General features: G+C 40.2%; 1 protein-coding gene and 1 pseudogene across 1 annotated transcript; both read left to right on the top strand.

The window, feature by feature from the left end:
• Positions 1-620: 620 nt before the first annotated feature.
• On the top strand, positions 621-5,556 carry LOC116112786 (ABC transporter B family member 15-like). Its single transcript, XM_031398916.1, has 7 exons — positions 621-851; positions 934-988; positions 1,078-1,256; positions 1,350-1,807; positions 1,900-2,440; positions 3,181-4,074; positions 4,165-5,556. The coding sequence occupies exons 1-7, from the start codon at positions 621-623 to the stop codon at positions 5,554-5,556; spliced, it is 3,750 nt and encodes a 1,249-aa protein (XP_031254776.1).
• A 5,795-nt stretch (positions 5,557-11,351) lies between these two features.
• LOC116112784 overlaps positions 11,352-23,181 on the top strand; it is a 28,460-nt pseudogene continuing 16,630 nt past the window's right edge.

The raw sequence follows: 23,181 nt of genomic DNA, 5'->3' as shown, positions 1-23,181 counted from the left end.
TATGGCATCATGGATTTTATACAATCCTTTGCATAGATTTCACCAATTTACGTAGATCTCGTCGGTTGGTGGGAATCTTAGCATTAACATTGTATAATCCCTTAACTACACAAATATTAATATAATTTTACTATGATCTTACACAGCGTACTGATCAAGGAAAAGCACATGAAGTTAATTACTTACTTTATTGTTATTTAATTACTTGTTAGTGGATGACTAATGAGAAATGAAGAAATTAAAGGAGGATTAGACAGAAAGAAACAAGCAATAATGGAGTTTCCTTGAAAGATGAACATAAACAATAGGTTTACTTCAACTCATTATCGTTAAATAACATGACCATCGTACATAATTAAAAAATCGATGAAGATACGCAATCTTTGATGGAGAAAAAATGGAGAAGTTATAAACCTGTAACCAATCAAATTCATTTGTGATTAAAGTATTTCCTTGGAAGATGTTCAAGTACTACAATATATGTATCACCTAGACCTCTGAGTCTGCGCCCTGTCCACGTGCATGCGGAAGTGTATTATAAAATCTAACATAGTGTTGATTTTGTAAGCTGAAGAAGAAGAGAAGAGTTTTGTCTTGTTTGTTTTGGTTTTTGTGTGAAAATGTGTGGAGAAAGAAAAGGCGGCGAGGTGAAGAGAAAGAAGGGGTCTGTTCTATCGATTTTCATGCAAGCAGACGGTGTGGATATGTTGTTGATGGTTCTGGGATTCATCGGAGCCGTTTGCGATGGCTTCACTACTCCTGTACTGGTGTTTGTAATGGGTAAATTGATGAACAGTTTTGGCTCTGTGTCAACTGATAATCTAAAGTCGTTCACCCATGACATTAACAAGGTTTCATACTTTCCTTCTTTTAAAATTACATATGTTTAAACGTACGTAAAAGCCTGACTTGAGTTTCATTCTGTGGTGGCAGAATGCAGTGATTATGTTGTACATATCTGGTGCCAGATGGCTTGTTTGTTTCCTAGGTGGGTTTTAAAAACTTGATAAATTAATGATTTCTTTATTGATTATTGTTGGTAGTTTCCTTATTTCATTATGTTTTGGGAAATGGTAGAGGCATATTGCTGGACAAGAACAGGAGAAAGGCAAGCCACAAGAATGAGAGCTAAATATTTGAAAGCAGTGTTAAGGCAGGATGTGGAATACTTTGATTTGCATGTCACCAGCACAGCAGAGGTTATCACAAGCGTCGCTAATGATAGTCTTGTGATTCAAGATGTTATCAGTGAAAAGGTTTTCATCATCAATCTCATACTTTGTTCTAGTAAAGAAAGAAACTGTTTTATTATTATTATTATTATTAAGTCTCTAAACACTCTGTGACAGTTTCCGAACTTTTTGGTGAATGTTGCCACATTTATCGGGAGCTATGTGGTAGGATTCTTGATACTATGGAGGCTAACCATTGTTATATTTCCCACTGTTCTGCTTCTGGTAATTCCTGGAATGATTTGTGGAAGGGCTGTGATGAATTTAGCAAGGAAAATGGCAGAAGAGTACAACAAGGCTGGAACAATTGCGGAACAGGCAATCTCTTCTATAAGAACTGTTTATTCATTTGTTGGTGAAACCAAAACCATCAACGAGTTCTCTTCGGCCCTTGAAGGTTTAGTCAATTTGGGGGTAAAGCAAGGCTTGGCTAAAGGATGGGCTATTGGAAGCAGCAACATTAATTATGCTATTTGGTCTTTCATAGCTTATTATGGTAGTAGAATGGTCATGTACCATGGTGCTCAAGGAGGAAACGTGTATGCCGTTGGCACTGCCATTGCTCTTGGAGGCCAGTAAGTATTACCTTCTCACTTAAAAGAAAATACGGAATTTTACAAAAATTATCATCTATATACATATGAAAAAATAAGTTGTTCTTGATCAGGGCGTTAGCAACTGGATTATCAAACCTGAAGTCCATATCAGAAGCACTATCAGCTGGAGAGCGTATAATGGAGGTTATAAAAAGAATTCCTAAGATTGATTCGTACAACATGGAAGGTCAAATTCTGGGTTCCGTTTCAGGGGAAGTTGAGTTTAGACACGTAGAATTTGCATACCCATCAAGGCCAGAAAGCATAATCTTCAAAGACTTGTGCCTAAAAATTCCCGCTGGAAAGACAGTGGCCTTAGTGGGTGGTAGTGGCTCGGGAAAATCCACAGTAATTTCACTTTTACAGAGGTTTTATGACCCACTTGGAGGTGATATTCTTCTTGATGGAGTTGCTACTGATAAATTACAACTGAAGTGGCTGAGGTCACAAATGGGTCTTGTGAGCCAAGAGCCTGCACTATTTGCCACCACAATTAAAGAAAACATACTTTTTGGCAAGGAAGATGCCACAATGGAAGAGATTGTTCAAGCAGCGAAAGCTTCTAATGTTCATCGTTTTATCTCGCAGTTACCTCAGCAGTATGATACCCAGGTTAGTTTGTCTTATCCCTACCTTCTATCTTTACAAAAAAATAAAAAAAATGGGGGTGTTTTACGTAGGATTATTGGAATTATGTCATCTTGTATTACTTGATTACTATATTTGATTGTCAAGTAATATAAGATTTCGTTAATTTTCAAATACTAATAGTAGTTATGTCATAAACCAGATCTGTCGATCTGACCATTTCCGATAGATCTCTAACCGAAAATAGCTATATGGTGCACGAAAGGTAGGAAATGCCTTTCGTACGCCGTTAGGTTGTCGACTGCTTGTTGGTTATTAAGGGTCAAATTAGAACAAAAATAGGATTACAGTGGTAATCTTAACACACCTCTCTCTTAATCGATAATAACGTAACCTCTTATATGATCTCTCTCATATTACTTATTCTGAAACAGACAAGGTAATAGCTGGATTAAAAAATAAATAATTGGAGTAATCTTCCAAGGCCTTATACAAAGGCAGCCTAAAATTTGATGAATCTTTACATGCAAAATAATTAAAAAAAAGTAAAAAAATGTTAGAACGGATATCTTTATAAAACTTATTTGTAAGTGTAATATTACTCATTAGGTATAGGTAATATTTGGTATTAGAAGGATGTTTAATTTTCTGATTTGACGAGAGGTTAGCTGAAGCTCTGTGATGTGAATTATAGATTGAGTTAACATATTCCAGTAAATCAGAACCATGATTTAATCAAATTTTACATGTGACAATATGAACAGGTGGGGGAGAGAGGAGTTCAAATGTCAGGCGGGCAAAAACAAAGAATTGCCATTGCACGAGCAGTAATCAAAGCACCCAGAATTCTTCTCTTGGATGAGGCAACAAGCGCCCTCGACTCTGAATCTGAGCGTGTGGTGCAGGAAGCCTTAGACAACGCCGCTGTTGGACGCACCACTATCATCATCGCTCACCGTCTCTCAACCATCCGCTACGCCGATGTGATTGCTGTCATCCAAAATGGCCATGTCATGGAAACAGGTTCCCATGACGAGCTTATCCAAGATGAAAATGGTCATTATACTTCACTTGTTCATCTTCAACAAACTGAAAAAGAACAATCAGCAACCCCAGACGAGACGATGTTGACAAACCTCACTTCTTCATCGATGAGTGACCCATCTTTCAGATTAAGCTTGGATGTAAACCCAAGAAGAGGTGATGATGATGATGAAGATGATGATCGAAGAAATAGTAATATAGAAGATTACAAGAAAAAGTTGCCTGCGCCATCGTTTAGAAGATTGTTAGCTTTGAATCTACCTGAGTGGAAGCAAGCAAGCTTAGGGTGTTTAAGTGCAATCTTGTACGGTGCTGTGCAACCTGTTTATTCCTTTATCATAGGGTCTATGGTAAATGTTTTTTTCTTGAAAGATCACAATGAGATTAAAGAGAAGACGAAGTTCTATGCTTTGTGTTTGATTGGGTTAGCATTGTTCTCTTTACTGGTTAATTTAAGCCAACATTACAAATTCGCGTACAAGGGAGAGTGCTTAACCAAGAGGATCAGAGAGAGGATGCTTTCAAAGATGCTCACTTTTGAAGTTGGATGGTTTGATCAAGATGAAAACTCAAGTGGTGCTATTTGCTCCCGACTAGCAAAAGATGCAAATGTGGTACGTATTAATCTAAAGTTTTTAACTAATATGTTATAAGACAAGTAAGAATCAACACTGAAAAATATAAATTTATTTGATTGGCTGCAGGGGAGATCTTTAGTGGGTGATCGTATGTCTCTCCTTGTACAAATTGTATCGGCTGTTTCCATAGCTTTCGCTTTGGGATTAGTCATTGCATGGAGGCTTGCTTTAGTAATGATAGCAGTCCAGCCGCTTTTGATAGTATGCTTTTATAGTAAGAAAGCTCTACTAAAAAATATGTCAAACAAGGCCATAAAAGCACAAGAAGAAAGTAGCAAGCTTGCTGCGGAAGCTGTTACCAACTTGAGAACCATCACAGCTTTCTCCTCCCAAGACAGAATCCTGAAAATGCTAGAAAAAGCTCAGGAAGGTCCACGAAGAGAGAGTGTCAGACAATCATGGTATGCAGGAATCGGCCTTGCCTTCTCCCAAAGCTTAACATCTTGCACTTTGGCTTTGGATTTTTGGTATGGTGGCAAGCTTTTGACAGAGGGCTTCATCACTTCCCAGGGCTTTTTGTTGACCTTTTTGATCCTAGTGAGCACAGGCTATCTCATAGCTACTGCTGGTAGCATGACAACAGATCTTGTTAGAGGTTCAGATGCTGTAAGGTTAGTCTTTTCTGTATTAGATCGGTATACAAGAATTAAGCCAGACGATTCTGAGAGCTATCAACCTGAAAATATAACAGGTTATATAGAACTTCAAGATGTACATTTTGCATATCCCACTAGACCTGATGTGATAATTTTCAAAGGCTTTTCTATCAACATTGAAGCTGGAAAATCAATCGCATTGGTCGGACAAAGTGGATCTGGAAAATCAACGATTATCAGTTTAATCGAACGATTTTACGATCCTCTAAAAGGTGTGGTCAAAATTGATGGTCAAGATATTAGATCATACAACCTTAAGTCATTGAGAAGGCATATTGCACTTGTTAGTCAAGAGCCTACTTTGTTTTCTGGTACTATCAGAGAAAACATTATATATGGTGTACATAACGACATTGATGAATCACAGATCATTGAGGCAGCTAAAGCAGCCAATGCTCATACTTTCATAGCAGGATTGAATCACGGATATGATACCTGGTGTGGAGAAAGGGGGTTACAATTATCAGGAGGCCAAAAACAACGTATTGCGCTAGCTCGAGCTATATTGAAAAATGCTACAGTATTGCTATTAGATGAGGCAACCAGCGCTCTTGACAGTCAATCTGAGAAACTAGTGCAAGAGGCCCTTGAACACATGATGATTGGAAGAACTAGTGTGGTGGTAGCACATAGATTAAGTACCATACAAAATTGTGATCTCATCACTGTGTTAGATAAGGGACAAGTGGTCGAGAAAGGAAACCACCAGTCCTTATTGGCCAAAGGTCCCACGGGAGCTTATTACACATTAGTTAGCCTCCAAAGGACACCGAATAGCTGTTCTGCAGCGTCGCAAGTGTAGCGGTTCTCCATCTCACTAACCAGCATCCGGCAGCCATAAATCCTTATGTTTTATTTCAATGTTTTCTCATTCAACCATTGAAATTTAGTTTGCACTGATAGGCCATAACGTACCTGTGAAATGAGACCAGTGTTCCAATTTCTACAAAAGTTACTATCCGATAAAATTTAACTTGAATGATACTAAAGTAGTATTACAATAAAAAGTAAATAAGATCCAAAGACCCCAATTACATACAGATTGGAAAATCCAAATTAAAAGTGAAGTTTGGATGAAGTGTTTTGTTTGAACAACATCCCAATATATATTTTTTTTTTATTCTGAAAAAATTTCTTTATGAACTTACAAATGAAGAAATTAATAGGAGAATTAGACGGAAAACAGAAAGCAATAATAGAGTTTCCTTGAAAGATGAGCATAAACAACAGGTTTAATTCAATACATTATCCTTACTTAACATGAGCATCGTGCTTAATTAATGAATGGATGAAGATTCTTTAATAAAGAAAAATGAAGGATAACATATACCTCTGAGTTTGCGCCATGTCCACATGCATGCAGAAGTGTAATATCTAACTCTTAATGTTGAAGATGATGATATCTTGCTGGAAATGATGAAGTCAACACACGGTGGAAGTTGCAAGTTTTTGGCGCCACGGTTTGAAATGGTGTTGTGCGTGAAGTTGCAGTTTTTTGGTCATTGTTTTAGAAAATATTTCAGTGATGTGTTTAGGTGGATTAGGTTGATAAAATGATGTATTTTGATATGTTTGTACGTGCATTAGTTGGAGTGTTTGGTATAAATTTTAAATTTGTAACTTTAGGTGGAGCAGTAGCAAGTTCTTGTATAAAAGCTACCCCTGTTTTTTGAATGAAAAACAGAGCAAAATTTCAGTTCAGATTTTCTCTCTTTACAGCTCTCTCTCACGTTTCTCTAGCTCTAAAAACCAACACTTAACATAGTATAGATTTTGTAAGCCATAGCAGAAGAGAAGAGAGCTGTCTTGTTTCTTTGTTTGTTTTGGTTTTTGTGTGAAAATGGGAGGAGAAAGAAAAGGTGGCGAGGGGAAGAGAAAGAAGAGGTCTGTACTGTCCATTTTCATGCAAGCAGACGGTGTGGATATGTTGTTGATGGCTCTGAGGTTCATCGGAGCCGTTTGTGACGGCTTCACTGCTCCTATAGTGGTGCTTGTGATGGGTAAGTTGATGAACAGTTTTGGCACTGCGTTAACTGATAAACCTAAAGTCGTTCAGCCATGACATTAGCAAAATGTTCATGCTTTCCTTCTCTTCTAATTACATATGTTTGAACATAAAAGGCTAACTGAAGTTTCATTCTGTTGTGGCAGAATTCAGTGATAATGTTTTACACATCTGGTGCCAGCTGGTTTGTTTGTTTCCATGGTGGCTTTTAAAAACTTGATAAATTAATGATTTCTTTATTGATTGTTGTTGGTAGTTTCCTTATTTCATTAACTTTTGGGAAATGTTTAGAGGGATATTGTACAACGAGGCTGGAACAACTGCGGAACAGGCAATCTCTTTTATAAGAACTGTTTATTCATTTGTTGGTGAAACCAAAACCATCAACGAGTTCTCTTCGGCCCTTGAAAGCATAGTCAATTTGGGGCCTGGAGCCTGGAGGTAAAGCAAAGCTGGGCTAAAGGATGGGCTATTGGAAGCAGCAACATTATTTATGCTATATGGTATTTTATTGCTTATTATGGTACTAGATTGGTCATGTACCATGGTGCTCAAGGAGGAACCGTGTATGCGGTCGGCGCCGCCATTGCCATTGGAGTTTGGAGGCCAGTAAGAATTACCTTTTGGCTTACAAGAAAATACGAAATTACACAAAAATTATCATCCATATTGATGAAGTCATGATGCCTTGCTGGAAATGCAATGTTCAAGGACTGAAGTTTGAAGTTAATTTTCGGCACCAATAAAGAGGAGTGCATTGTGCTATGCTGGAAGCAGTAGCTGAGGGGCAGCTGGATAACCTTTTTGTGTTATGATGTATTGAGGTGAATGCAGCTGAATGTGAGGCTTTATGTCTCTTAATTGTATTACATTTGTTCAAATTGTGTGGTTTAGCTTTAATCATGTAAAAAGTTCACTGCTATAGTAGCTGTAATAGTGAGCTGGTGAAGTATTATATTATGTATTTGGTTTGCTTAATGGAATGTATGCAGTTAGCACTCTTCTGGTTTTTTCTTTCTTTGCACAATTCCACACTCCAAACCAACAAAATGGTATCAGAGCCGTCTCACCAGACCTCCATATAAACTCAAAAAATTGACCTTGAATCATCATCAACCTCCAGCCTCCTTAAAGAACAACTCTGTCCCAAACCATAACATGTGTTCATGGCAACTCAGTCAACCTCCCTTTCACTGCCAGTGTTCAATGGTGAGCAATACCATATTTGGGCTGTTAGAATGAAAGCCTATCTAAAAGGGCAGGGCCTCTGGCAGTATGTTGAGGAAGAGAAACAACCTCCACAGTTGGGTCCAAACCCCACTCTGAATCAAACGAGGTTGTATGAAGAAGAAATGTCAAAGGCTCCAAGGGCTCTATCTCACATACATTCGGCAGTGACAAACCTTGTGTTTACAAGGATAATAACCTGTGAAACAGCAAAAAGAAGCATGGGATAAGCTGAGAGAGGAGTTCATGGAAAGTGATACAACAAGGAACATGCAAGTGATGAACTTGAGGAGAGAATTTGAGATGTTGAGAATGCAGGAAGTTGAGAAAGTGAAAGAATATGTGGATAGACTTATGAGTGTGGTTAATAAGATCACGTTACTTGGAGTAGAAATGAGTGATAAGATGATTGTTGAGAAGGTGCTAGTAAGCTTACCCGAGAGGTTTGAATCCAAGATTTCCTCTCTAGAAGACTCAAGAACCTGTCACAAATCAGCCTCACTAAGTTAGTCCATGCACTGCAGGCTCAAGAACAAAGAAGATTAATGAGACAGGAGGATATTAATGAAGGTGCTATGATATCAGCTCAAAAAGGAAGGAATGTGCAGGGGAATAATAGAAGGTATGCTGGAGACAAGAAAGGGAAAGAAAAAACCAGTGGACAGTGGGAAAAACCAAGTGAAACAAGGAGCTATCCACTATGTCCTCACTGCAAGAAGAAGGGTCACTAAGAGAACAGGTGCTGGTTTAGGCTTGTGATCTAATTTAGGGCCTGCAAAAAATTTGGCTACATTGAGAAGGTGTGCAAGAACAAAGGTACACAGCCACCACAGCAAGCTCAATCTACAGAGGATCAACAGCATGGCAGTGAGTCTGAACAATTGTTTGTAGCTTCATGTTACACAGTTCAGACCAACAGTGAAGTGTGGCTGATAGACAGTGGCTGCACCAACCACATGGTAGCCAATTTGTAGAATTTCATTAGGCTGGACAAGACTTACACCTTCAAAGTCAAAATTGGGAATGGAGAATATTTGGAGGCCAAAGGAATTGGAGATGTTGCTGTCCTAACACAATCAATACCAAAGTTATCTCAAGTGTTTTATATGAACCACAAATTACACAAAACTTATTGAGTGTAGAACAAATGCTAGAAAAGAATTATACCTTGCATTTTCAAAACCAATAATGCATCATACTAGATAGTGAGGGAAATAAGTTGATGAATGCGAGAATGCTGGGAAAGAGCTTCCCACTAGAGTGGAAAAAGTCTGAAAATTATGCACTGACCAGTAGGTTTGAAGAGTCTGAACTTTGGCACAAAAGACTTGGCCATTTCCAGTACTTAGGTCTTAAAAAACTTAGGAGTTGTCGAGTTGAGACATGGTCCTAGACTTACCTAAAATAAAAGAGAAGAAGAATCTTTGCATAGCCTTCCAGCTTGGCAAACTCAGCAGACCATCCTTTCCATCAGACCAGGCTTGGAGAGCCAGTGACAAATTGCAGTGGATCCACACAAATGTGTGCGGTCTTATGAAGACTGAATCTCTGAATGGAAGTAGGTACTTTATACTATTTATTGATGACTTCTCTAGGATGGCCTGGGTATATTTCCTGAAGTAGAAAAATGAAGTAGCTGTTGTATTTAGAAAATTCAAACTGCTGGTGGAGAATCAAGCTGGGACAATGATCAAAGCCGTAAGGAGTGATAATGGGACAGAATACACATCAAGTGAATTTTGTTCAATCTACCAAGAAGCTGGAATTCAGCACCAGTTTACTACTCCTTACACCCCACAGCAGAATGGGGTTAGTGAAAGTAGAAACATAACCATCATGGAGATGCAAGATGTATGATGGCAGAGAAGAAGCTCCCCAAGAAGTTCTGGGCTGAGGCTATCAATATAAAAGTGTATCTCCTGAACAGACAGCCAACCAAAGTACTCAAGAACCAACCTCTAGTTGAAGCCTGGGGTGGAATTAAACCCGCAATGGGCAACCTGAGGATATTTGGAAGTATATGCTATGCCATGTTCTAGTAAGCAGGAGAACTAAGCTGGATGACAAGGCTGAGGTAGATATTTTCATAGGATACAGCAGCCAATCCAAAGGTTACAGAGTTTACATCCCTGAGTCTAAGAAAATTGTGATTACAAGGGATGTAAAGTGGATGAAATTGCAGTTTGGAATTGGGAAGAGGAGAGAATAGATGAGGGAAGTAAGCAAAGGTAAGAAGAGACAAGATGGGAGCTAACCCGAGAGGCAGATTTTGATGAAGAGGAAGAACCTTCAGTGAGAGGGACCAGATCCTTAGCTGAAGTGTATGAAAGATGTAATATGGCTATGGTTGAACCCCGAAATTATAATGAAGCTACAAAGTCAAAAGTATAGAAGACTGCAATGTAGCAGGAGCTTTCTATGATAGAGAAGAACAACACCTAAAAATTGGTTGACAGACCAGAAAAAAGGAAGGTGATCCAAGTGAAATGGATGTACAAGCCGAAGGTTAACCCTGATGGATCAATCCATAAACATAAGGCAAGACTTGTGGTTAAAGGTTTTGCACAGCAAAAAGGGATTGATTTTTCTGACACTTTTGCTCCTGTTGCCAAGCATGACACCATCAGACTATTACTTGCACATGCAACTCAGTTTGATTGGAAAATTTTCCAGTTGGATGTTAAATCAACATTCTTGAATGGTTAGATTACAGAGGAGATATATGTGGAGCAGCTGGAAGGCTATAAGGTTAAAGGAAAGGAGAACCAAGTGTATCTGCTGAGAAAGGCTTTGTATGGCCTAAAGCAGGCTCCTAGAGCTTGGTACAGCCGGATAAATGACCACTTATGCAACCTAGGATACACTAGGAGTCCTAATGGACACATACTCTATGTTAAAAAGACTGAAAATGGATTGACTATGGTCTCTCTATATGTTGATGACTTGCTGATTACTGGAAGCAATTCTGAAGAACTGAATCAGTTCAAGACAGCCATGCAAAATGAGTTTGAAATGATTGACTTGGGGCTGATGACTTACTTTCTTGGCATGGAGATAAGTCAGTTTCCAAATAGAATTTTTGTGTGCCAGCAGAGGTTTGCAACTGAGATATTGATGAAATTTGGCATGGAAAGTTGTAAACCAGTAGATACCCCACTGGTTCCCAACCTGAAACTGAGTAAAGAAGACGGTGCAGAGAGAGTGGATGAGAGGAAATATAGAAGTTTGGCTGTTTGTTGTATCTCACAGCCACTAGGCCTGATCTCATGTTCACTGCAAGCTACCTTTCCAGGTTCATGAGTAACCCAAGTAAGCTGCATTTTAAAGTAGCCAAGAGAGTCTTGAGGTACGTGAGAGGAAACACCATGTCGGGCATCTGGTTTAAGAAATCAGAAAAATTGAAGCTGCTGGGGTATACTGACAGTGACTGGGGTGGTTCCTTGGATGACTCTAAGAGCACCTCTGGTTATGTGTTTTACATAAACACAAGCGCAGTTTGTTGGCTGTTAAAGAAGCAAGAGACTGTGGCTCAGTCTACTGCTGAAGCAGAGTACATCTCTGCAGCAGCAGCAGTGAACCAAGCTGTATGGCTAAGGAAAATTCTGAATGATTTGCAGCAAGTTCTGGGAAGTCCAACACTGATTTTGTGTGATAATCAGTCTAGTATAGCCATGGCCAAAAATCCTGTGCTCCACGGTAGAACCAAGTACATTAAGTTTAAGTATCATGCCGTGAGAGAAGCTGAACAATTTGGGGAAGTTAGTTTGGTGTACTACACAGGAGAAAATCAAGTTGCAGACATTATGAGTAAAGCCTTGTCCAACGCCCAGTTTGAAGACTTAAGGCTAAAACTTGGTGTTTCTAATAAAAGCATCAGGGAGGAGTGATGAAGTCATGATGTCTTGCTGGAAATGCAACGTTCAAGGACTGAAGTTTGAAATTAATTTTTGGCGCCAATAAAGAGAAGTGCATTGTGCTGTGCTGGAAGCAGTAGCTTAGGGGCAGTTGGATAACCTTTTGTGCTATGATGTATTCAGGTGAATGCAGCTGAATGTGAGGCTTTATGTCTCTTAATTGTATTACATTTGTTCAAATTGTGTGGTTTAGCTTTAATCATGTAAAAAGTTCACTGCTGTAGTAGTTGTAACAGTGAGCTGGTGATTACGTATTTGGTTTGCTTAATGGAATGTATGCAGTTAGCACTCTTCTGGTTTTTTCTTTCTTTGCACAATTCGGCACTCCAAACCAACACATATACTCAATAAGTTGTTCTTGATCAGGGCGTTAAGAACTGGAAAGCGTATAATGGAGGTAATAAAAGAATTCCCAAGATTGATTAAGAAAACTTGGAAGGCCAAATCCTGGAGAATGCTTCAGGTGAAGTTGAGTTTAGGCACGGAGAATTTGCATACCCATCAAGGCCTGAAAGCATAATCTTCAAAGGCTTGTGCCTAAAAATTCCAGCAGGAAAGACAATGAACTTAGTGGGTGGTAATGGCTCAGGGAAATCCACAGTAATTTCACTTTTACAAAGGTTTTATGACACACTTGGAGGTGAAATTCTTCTTGATGGAGTTGCCATTGATAAATTAAAAGTCAAGAGGTTTGGTGAGCCAAGAGCCTGTACTATTAGCCACCACAATTAAAAAGAACATAGTCTTGGCAAGGAAGATGCCACAATGGAAGAAGTTGTTAAAGCAGCCAAAGCTTCTATTTACATGTGCAAATAATATGAACAGGTAGGAGACAGAGGAGTTCAAATGTCAGGCGGGCAAAAACAAAGAATCGCCATTGAACGAGCAATAATCAAAGATCGCCAAATCTTTCTCTTGGATGAGGCAACAAGCGCACTCGACACTGAATCTGAGCGGGTTATTAAAGAAGCCCTTGACAATGCCACCGTTGGACGGACAACTATCATCATTGCTCACCGTCTCTCAACCCTCCGCAACGCCGATGTGATTGCCTTTATGCAAAATGGCCACGTCATGGAAACTGGTTCCCATGACGAGCTTATACGAGATGAAAATGGCCTCTACACTTCACTTGTTCGTCTTCAACAAACTGAAAAGATTAAACGACATATTCCCACCCAAGGTTTGACGAAATCCCAGGTGAGTACCACAGGTTCCATTTATTCTAGATTCCCACCCTTAAAGTAACAGTGTTATGAACTTTTAGGGTTTAGGACGTGTAATTACCATAATGCCCCTAACCCTAAATTAATAAATTATGTTTTAACCCCTAATTTATTAGAATTATAAAACTTACCATTTTATTTTCAAATTATATCAAAAACACCCCCGATCATTACACACCCTCATCGGAAACATCCCGATCTGGGTTGTTTCCGACGACGTCGAACGTCCTGGTCACTCCATCACCTTCCCCGTATTCCATCGTCCAAAACCCTTCTCATTCCCGACTCATTTGCCCCTCCAATCGCCGGCACCGTTAGACTTAGGGTTTTGATGTTCTTCACCGGATTCCGGTCGATTCCGGCGGTGAAAATCCAATTGGACACCACCAATGAAACCACCGTATCCAGATCTATAAAATCCCCATATCCCCAGTAGCCGTCTCGTCGTCATTCGCCGGCCGAGAGTTCGTGTTCTTCGGCCGTTTTTCGATGAAGCGGTGGACGGCAAACGGTGAGTTGCCGTGGCTGGAAACGTTAGGGGTTTTGTAGGCGAGGATTGGAGGAGTCAAATGGTGGTGACAATGATGATTTTGGGTGGAAAAATCGCCGAAAAAAAAGCGACAAAGTTTACCGGCGGTGGTCTGCTAACGTGTGCCGGAGGACTGTTACAGGCGGTGGTCTACTAACGTGCGCCGCCCATGTAAAATGACCAATTTACCCTTTTACTGTTATATCAAACGTTTTTCCGTCACTTTAAGGGTGGAAATCTGGAATAAATTGAACCTGTGGTACTCACCTGGGATTTCGTCAAACCTTGGGTGGGAATATGTCGTTTACTCAACTGAAAAAGAGCAAACAACCCCAGAAGAGTCCCTGTTGATAAACCTTACTTCATCCATGAATGGCTCATCCTTCAAATCAAGCTTGGATTTTAGTAGAAGATATTAGTTACTCGTGAAACTTAAAAACAAAGAATCGTATTAAAATCCAAAGCTCTTATACAATAAGCTCGGATCAAGAGAAAATCGTAACTCATCTCGTTAAAGAAAAATAATAATAATTATNTACCTCTTAGATCATAGTTGCTAGCCAGGCTAAGACTTAGGAGAGTTGGTAAATGGAAAATCCTTGTTGGGAATTGCCCTTGTAATGAACAACCTTCAAGACCAAGAAGTGTCAAAGAAGTCATGTTAGCCAAGATTTCAGGGAGAATGGAATTTATTTTGACATAATTGAGATCAAGTTCCTTGACATGGGTTAACTTCTCAACTAGACTTCAAGTTGGATAGTTGGGATATCTCTAATGGAATTTTGCCAGAAAAGAAACACCATGAGATATCAAGATATTTTAACTTTAGAAGGTACCTAAAACCTAATGAGATTTATGAATTATTAAAATCATTAAAAGAAAGATTAAGTTTTTGCAGTGTTAAAGGTGAAAAAGGGCTTGTTAGAATTGAAAGAACCATGAAGACAACTGCTACTGAGGTCGAGGACAATTACATGATCAGTTTCTTGATCACACTCAACACCATCCCATGAACAACAATCATCATTTCCTCCTTGGAGCTTCCATGACAAGCAGGTTCAAGTATAGAAGCAGACTTATTAATGATAAAGCTTTCCTTGAATTGCAACAATGCATAGCTTTCATCATGGTGGCACAGAGGCTACATTAAAGATGAAAAAGGGTGGGTGACATGTAGTTAAATAAGTGAGATAACAACAAGAAAACGTATGAAAAACAAGAGCAGATTGAAGAAAGATCTCATGATGATACTTCAAAATATTACTCTAAGAAAGGCAAATGAGAAACAGGATAGATGCTAAGGAGCATATCGTTATATAGAAGAGTATTGATAGGCATAATTAATCAAAAATTTTGTGGAAATGGGACCTTACCATTGATTTCCTGGCATAGTACAAAAATTGTAAACATTCCATTTCCACATTAACCTATGGAATAATATTTAGTTAAGTGCAATTTTTCAAATATGACAATTTAGACAATCTAGACAAGTCCAACGTTTATATATAGAATTGTATTTTTCAAATATGAATTTGGAAGTGAAATGCCAAAGTATTTTTTTTTTCTTTTTTGGGAAACTTGGAGCAATTGTTTCTACTAAGTCATGAATATAGCATCGAGTATAATGACACAATTATTTTAGATGATTATTTGTCTGATGTTTGATGTGAAAACAAAAAATTAATATATGCTTGAATAATCCGAAAGAAAAGCCTATAAGTACATGAAAATATTGAAACTAGACCTTGTTACAACCTAACACTAAAACAAAATTTGTGTGCAGAACCTTCCTGTACTCCCCTGTTCTTTATCCTCAGTATAAGCAACAATTTTCCAGATATTTTAGAAGTTTACAGCCAACAGGAAGAAGCTCCAGCATCATCCCGAGTATGTGAGCCTTTTATTAAACTTGCAGCTGATACATTGCAGTCCTCATGACTTCATCTGTATTGTTCTTCGGAACCTTAGGATGTTGTTATATATGGCTAACATGCTAATCTACAATTTCGATTTTTTGAACATGAAAATTATTAGATCATTGGTGAAGAAAGCAACCCATTCCCAAATAAATTTATTTGTTATTCTAGCTAGCTACTAAGTGAATTTGAACTTTATGTTAGGGCCAAAAAATGTCCTCGACCCAAATAGGCCCAAAGACGAAGACACCTTCAACCAAGCTGGAAGCTCAGACCCAATTCCAATAGGGCCCAAATCAGAGTTCTGCAGATGAGGCCCATTCATTGTGCTTTCCTAGCTCCTCACCATCTAGACCGAGGCCTCCTAACCTTGGAACACCTTATGGGCTTACAATCAACTCGAAACCCATAGTCGCCTACGAACTACACTCCTACTTGAACTCTGCTAAGGAAGTTAATTACTATCCCAACTCCTCCAAGGTTCGTATCTGAGGCACGTTCAAACTCCCTTTCCTGCTGAGATAAGGGATCCAAAGGCTACACCCTTTGGGAGGACTACCACTACAAGGACTCCTAGTCCTACCAGGATTCGAAGACCATACAGTTACTATTTAAACAAAGGCCAAACCTCTCACAAGGGAGATTCCATTACACCTTCAGACCCTAGAGTTCCCGCTAGAGAACTTCGTATTATAGCTGTAGTCACAGTCCCCGACTAGACTTTCGGTAACCTTTCTTCTCCTTAGCCCTCATTAAATTAGCCTTATTCCGCCTTGCTGACTTAAGCATCGGAGTGCCTATGGCAAACACCACCCTGGTGTTTTTTGTCGCTTCACGCTTGTTTCCTTACGTGTGTAGGTGCAGTATATCGCTAGTGGCCTCAACCTCACATGATCAGTCCCTTCTTTCGTATAGGTAGATTTTTACGTCTACAGTTTGGCGTCCACCATGGAGCCTCTGGTAATCGTTCGTTTCACAAACCCTGCTACGTAAAGAAACTTTCAATGGCTGAAAATTCTGATAACACTAACCCCGACCTCGAGGCCAAATTGGAGGCGCTACTGCGCTCATGCAATAGCACTCAAACAAGGTGGCCGTACTAGAAGTTGAGAACACTACCATTCGGACTGAAAACACCTCAACCAGGTTTGAAAACCAGTCTCTAAAAGAGAAGGTAAGTCAGTTTTATGATCTTGAGCTTCTGCCTTGTCAAGTACCTGCTCCAGAGTTCCGTTTATACAACCTCTCCAAACTCCAGAGCACAAACCCACGACCTCAGATAAAAGGTCACATAAACTATGTTCATCATTGGTCGACGATTCATCCCTGATTCATGGTGAACGGGGTCTGACAATGGAACCCCTCTCAGTTGATCTGCCTCAGGCGCAAGATCAAGGTGTCCAAGTGACAAAAAGCCTGCTACAACAAGAATCGCCCATCCTCGCCATCCCACCTCACCTTCAGTCAATCGCCCCTACACAAACTCCACTCGACTCAGCTCATCCTCGTGGGTCGAGCGGTCACCCACTTCAAACCATCCTGCTCGAGTCCATCCATCCCAACAGACTACCAAACAATACACGAAAGAATGATCCACCAGGCTACACCATGCGGATTGACCTAACAAAATGCACCGAGTGCAAATCCTTTGGCCAACCTAGTCAATCAGGATAACCTAGTGGTATCCGTCTCAGGCGCAAGATCAAGGTGTCCAAGTGACAAAAAGCCTGCTACAACAAGAATCGCCCATCCTCGCCATCCCACCTCACCTTCAGTCAATCGCCCCTACACAAACTCCACTCGACTCAGCTCATCCTCGCGGGTCGAGCGGTCACCCACTTCCAAACCCATCATGCTCGAGTCATCCATTCCCAAGACTACCAAACAATAAACGACAGAATGATCCACCAGGTACACATCGGATTTTTTCTCGACCTACAAAATGCACCGAGTGCAAATCCTTTGGCCAACCTGTCATAGGATAAATAGTGGTATCAGTCCTCCATGGAATAGATATTGGCCAGAGGCAGCTGAAGTAGAGGCAGTGATAAGTTAAGCCTGTAGATGCCAGGCGTGCCTTACCAAAAAAGAGCAAGCCTTACTACGTATGGCCGATGTCGCTCCTTCTGTGGATGTGATCGCAGCTCATGCCAAATGCCCATAATTCACTATCCCTGGTCATGAAACCTTAGATAGGTCAGCAACCAACGACCAGACTGACCAACCAGGCCATCGTACCAAGCAGCAGATGTTCACCATCTCGTACCACCGAACGCTGAAGAATCCTGCATTGTGCTGAGCTTGGTTCAAGCCTCTTTGGTACCGGCTCTTCAGTGGTACGACTGAACCTCCCAAAAAAGTTTCAATCAATCGATCGCCTAGCTCAGCCGACACTTTGGTTGAACCAATTCCCCAGTGCACAGAAATTAAGAAACTAATCGGCCGACCTTTATAGAGTTCACCATGAAGAGGTGGGAGCCTAGTGGAGAGAGTACGACAGCAGATTCAACAAAGAAAAACTTCTCCATCCCACTCTATAACCCAAGAAGTCTGTAGAATGCCTTCAGTAAGGGTTTCCTCCGAATGGGACATTACAAAGATCTATGAACCTCGATTGCACCACGGGAAGACGCCTTAGCCGAGGGTGATTCATAGATAGTGGGAGGAAAGATGTACGATGAATCGCATGAGCTCCTGCCAGGTATTGACCCAAGGCGAAACGTAAAAGGCAGAGCTTGACGATTGTGAACCGTTTACCAACCGCCTTCCACGAATTCAACAAAGTCAGAAACATCCTCCGCGCCACTTAGTACCTGGAAAACAGACTAATCAGAGCAACCTGTAACAAAATCCTGAAGTACAACTCTCAACGTCACACCAGCCCGGTCCGTGGCAATCCATTGAAAGTAATGGGGCTACTGTTAAGTGGCCGGCAAGTCTCATGCCAAAGCACAAAGGAACGACCCAAATGTGTGCGAGTTACACGACGACCAAGAATAACATCGCAACTGATGGCCCGAAGGTTAGAAGTCGCTCGCACTACTGAAGAGGGGATATCGTTGAGATCTATTGACAGATAAGGGAAGAATATAATCAGCCAGAAAAGCACGAAAGAAACATCTCACCTCCACGAAACCTACACCAAAAGGATTTGCTCATCATATCAAAGGGTAGGAGCGAGACAGCGGGGTTAGTATATTCAGCAGGCAAACTTTATGCCAGAGCCAACAACACCATGAAATCCAATCTATCCATCCGTCCTCTGATCACACACCCATTAGGTAATTCATGTTCGAGGATGATGACCAGTCACCCTGGCTTGCCCCCACGATGCTCTAGTCATCTCCCTCCAATCGCCAAATCCTGGTCAAGAGAGATTCATAGATGGGGGTCGTCGCAAACATCTCTTCCTTAAAGCTGGGAAGGCCATGGGTCTGGAAGAAATAAACATAACAGATGACCAACCATACTGGTTGGGTTTCAGTCTGAGCAGAATACACCATCGGGGAAATCGTTCTTCCTGTTTATGCCAGTGGAGTAAACAAGCAAAACCGTTTTTCTAGTGATCAACTATCCTTCACCATACAATGTCATCTTAGGCTGACCTGTGATTCACGACATGTTGTATGTGTTCCATCCACCCTTCACCAACCATTAGGTTTCCAACAAAATGGGAGTAAGGGAAATCAAGGGCGCATCCTAAGGCTTCTAGAGATTGTTACAAAACATCTTCAAAAGCAAAGGTCATGCTTCATAGCAACTACATCTCATCCACCCCTCCGACCAAGCCAATCAACCATCTATGAGAGTTGGATGAAGTGTAATACCCTCGGAAGACCCCGAAGAAAGACCCTATAGGTTCTCGCCTCAAGCCCAAGACAGAGAGAAATCATAGAATCCCTCAACAACTCAGGACTGCTTTGCTTGGTCCCACGAGACATGACAGGAGTCATCCTAGAAGAAATCGTCACCACCTCAAAGTGATCCTAATCACCCCCCAGATGAAGCAGAGGCATACGGAAATTTGCACCAGAGCGCAACCGGATCGTCAATGAGGATATTGATAAGTTATGACTAGGTCTGATCATAGGTCTACTACCCCACTGGCTAGCAAACGTTGTGGTCGTAAGAAAAAGAATGGAAAGTAGAGGGTCTACATTGACTTCACAGATTTTAAAAAAGCATGCCCTAAGGACTCCTTCCGCCTCCCACATATCGCTACCGATCGCGCGACCGCAGGCCATACTCTCCTAAGTTTCTAGATGCTTCTCAAGTACAAGCAGATTGTGTAGCTAGCCCGATGACTAGTGAGAAAACAGCCTTCATTCATAGAGAGGGGAACTTGTTGCTACAAGGTGATGTGTTTCCGGTTCTCAAGAACGCTAGGGCTCACCTATCAACGGCTAGTCAACAGAATGTTTGCCGAACGCCTCGGGGATACAATAGAGGTTTACATTGATGACATGCTCGTCAAGTCATCATGGCCAAGCAGCACCTCTGTTAGAGAGATGCCCTAGAGCCAATCAATTATTGTAGAATGATCTCTTTGTAATAATGTTCATTAATCAATAAAGGCATTTTATCTTATAGTGTGTAAATCATTATGATGCATATCTTGATGATGTCCTTAGAATGGTAGAACGTTGACGAGGGTACAAGTGTTTCAATCTTGCTAGGGAGAACCCTATGAGCGCATATGGTGGCCATTCTGAAACGTCCGTAGCCCCAAATTCTGAGAAGGGCAAGATCAATGGTAAGGCTATCACAGTGTTGAATGACCCTGTTCGAAAGGCACATGAGGATTTCATTTTTTAAGGTTGTTGGTGACAACTTGGTGCATACATGGGTCTTGCGGTAGGCAATCACCGCAGCAAGTTTTCCTACCTAACCACCAGAGGTTACTCCAGCATGGACGGTAAACCGGTCTGCGATAGTCCCATAACGACACATCAGACGATGTTATGTGATCCTTAACGAACGTGAGGTATGGCCTCTACTTTGTTGGTCGTGAACTAGAAGCCTTGTGCACGCATACTGGTGGTAGTGTTGACACTAGCACTAACACAGGTCTATGGATAAGATAGAGGTCTGAGTATCCTCAACAATCGGTGTGATTGCTGCAAGGGGTACAGTGTGGAGACAAGAATGAGCTCACGTGATTGCAGCACGCCGTGTTTTATGCCTACTACGGCCGGCGATGGTGTAGAAGTTATCTCCACGCACCATTCGTTATGGCAATGACATAAAACTTGGCGCAGTGGGATTGAGTTGTTGCTCTATCCGTTTATAATACAGTCATTGCTCCAGAAAACTGAATACATAATATCGAGAGTAACCAGAGGTTGACACTAATTTTATGCCTGGTCTGTTGAGATAACGTATGATGAAAAGATTGAATTGTACGGTAACTATATCGTTGCAGGTAGGTACTTTGCTGAATCTGAATCTATCGGGTGGGTCATGATGCCTTGCTAGGGGCCATCTTGGTCGTGTATAGTAGACGATTAATTGGTGTTAATCGCCGATACTAACATTGCCGGTATGATGAGGAGCTATGGGTCCACACATGAAGATAATTAAAGCCAGAAGAAAGAAGGGCCTGTTCGTTTTTGGCGAAAGGGTATTTAAGCAATTTCACAGTGCATTAAATTTGCTAAGGTGTAGCCTTTATTTATTTATTAGGAAAATTTAGTAGTGAATTACATTTAAATTGTGTTCGCATATATTTAATAAATTTTCATTATTGTTAAATGTTAATACATATATATATACTACATAATAATATATATATATGTATATAGATAATATATATCTTAATTGATTTTAAGTGAAGATAATGATGAATTAAAATAAAATCTAATTAGGGGGTGTTTGGAAACATGAGGTGTTGAGGTGGGCCCAGCCCATTCCATGTGGGAATAGGGCAAGTAAATAAAACTTTAAAGAAAAGTGTCAATTGAAAAATGTGAGAATTTTTATTCATTCATCTTCATTGAAAAGAAAATACACAGCCCCAAAACCTCTCACTCTCACGCCACATTTGTTTGCAAAGAATCAAAGTTCTTCTTGATTTCTTCTTGTTTCTTAAGGCTAGGAGGATCTAGCACAATCCTTCCTTAGTTCCTGCGATTGTCTTCCTGTGGACTACGTCGGTTCGATCCACACGTGGGCGGTAGCAAAATCGTTCAAGGACAAGTTGGTGGAGCTTCCAAACGTGGTAAGATTATTGATCTGAATCTGATTTCTACAGATTTAATTTTATATGTATAAACTTTGATATTATACCCGATCTTGGTTCTAAGGAACGATCCATGTCATTTATGTTTTTGGTTTCGCTGCAAAAGTGGGTCATTCACTAACAGTGGTATCAGGCCCGGGCCTATTTCTACAGTTTATTGTATGATTATAACATGTATTTGGTGATAACATGTTATTTTTGTAAAATCTGAAAAATCTGCAAAATCTAAAAATATCTGCAAAATCTGCTTTTGGATGAATGATTAAATGATAAATTGGTTTATAATGTGTTGATGAAGTGTTATTGGTTGGTGATATCTGGTTGAAGTGTGTGCGTTCGATTTGATTTGGATTTGTGATATTACACACAAACTGCAATAAACACGCAAACTGTTCATATGGGGATTTCAGGTTTTGCCGCGGTGAGTGCTCTCTGGAATTTTTCGCCCCGCGAAGTCTGTAGCTTTCCCAATTCAGTATTTTTTGCAAAGGGACCAATCTGTAGTTTTTAAATAACCTATAAAGCCAAATCCTTCTACACATAAAACAGGGTAATTAATTAATAAACCCACCCAATTCAAAAATTGATGTTTTTGAAATGTATGCTATGTACTTGTTTGTATATTGCATGGTGCGGTACATGAGCCTTAGAACCTATGGTGATGTTTTAAAATTTTTGGGTATGTACGGTTGTAAATTATTAAATAAGGTCTGCGTGTCCTGCCTATCTCATCTTCTCAATGTACATTCTCTTTCATCTCATTCCCCTCGAATGTAAATTGAGGTTTCTAAATTTGTTGATGAAAATAGTTTAGATTAATTTTATTGTAAATTAAATGATATTTTTGTAATGTACTTGAAGACGGATCAAGGAAGAGACGATCATACTTGAAGACTCAGATTTATTAGCGGACCCTAGGTGACCTACCAATTCCACTAGGCTCAAGGAATTGGTTTTAGTGGACCATTTATCGGCATGTTTAATTATTTTGTTTAGAATGCATGCAAGGGTGAATGTTGAATAACATGCCAAACAATGTCATTCTAACAAAGATAATATCTGATGAGACTTAATTAACAAACCCTCAATTAAAGTTATAAGTCACGTAAGCCTTCCTCACCATGGTTTTAATCAACCACTGTTCGTCGAAACCTTGTTTGCCAAGCGAAGGGTACACTTCTACCAATGGAAGATAAAATGCATTGGAGTTTTCCTTAATGTGATGGGTCGACTTAAAATGATGATTTTGCTTATTCGCCAAAGCGAAGGTTGATAAATGCGTCATAGGCATAGGAGAGTAGTACACATATTATGTGTACGTGGTGACATGTAGTGTCCACTCTACTGTACTGAGAATCACACTTGAGGACAA

This window comes from Pistacia vera, unplaced genomic scaffold (genome assembly GCF_008641045.1).
Source record: "Pistacia vera cultivar Batoury unplaced genomic scaffold, PisVer_v2 Contig67, whole genome shotgun sequence".
In the NCBI taxonomy this organism is placed as follows: Eukaryota; Viridiplantae; Streptophyta; class Magnoliopsida; order Sapindales; family Anacardiaceae; genus Pistacia; species Pistacia vera.
This window is presented reverse-complemented; position numbering and strand designations above follow the sequence as displayed.

Coding starts and splice junctions, on each gene's coding strand:
- LOC116112786 (XM_031398916.1), top strand. CDS start 621: ATGTGTGGAGAAAGAAAAGGCGGCGAGGTGAAGAGAAAGAAGGGGTCT. Junction 1,808..1,899: donor GCCATTGCTCTTGGAGGCCA/GTAAGTATTACC, acceptor GTTCTTGATCAG/GGCGTTAGCAACTGGATTAT. Junction 2,441..3,180: donor CTCAGCAGTATGATACCCAG/GTTAGTTTGTCT, acceptor CAATATGAACAG/GTGGGGGAGAGAGGAGTTCA.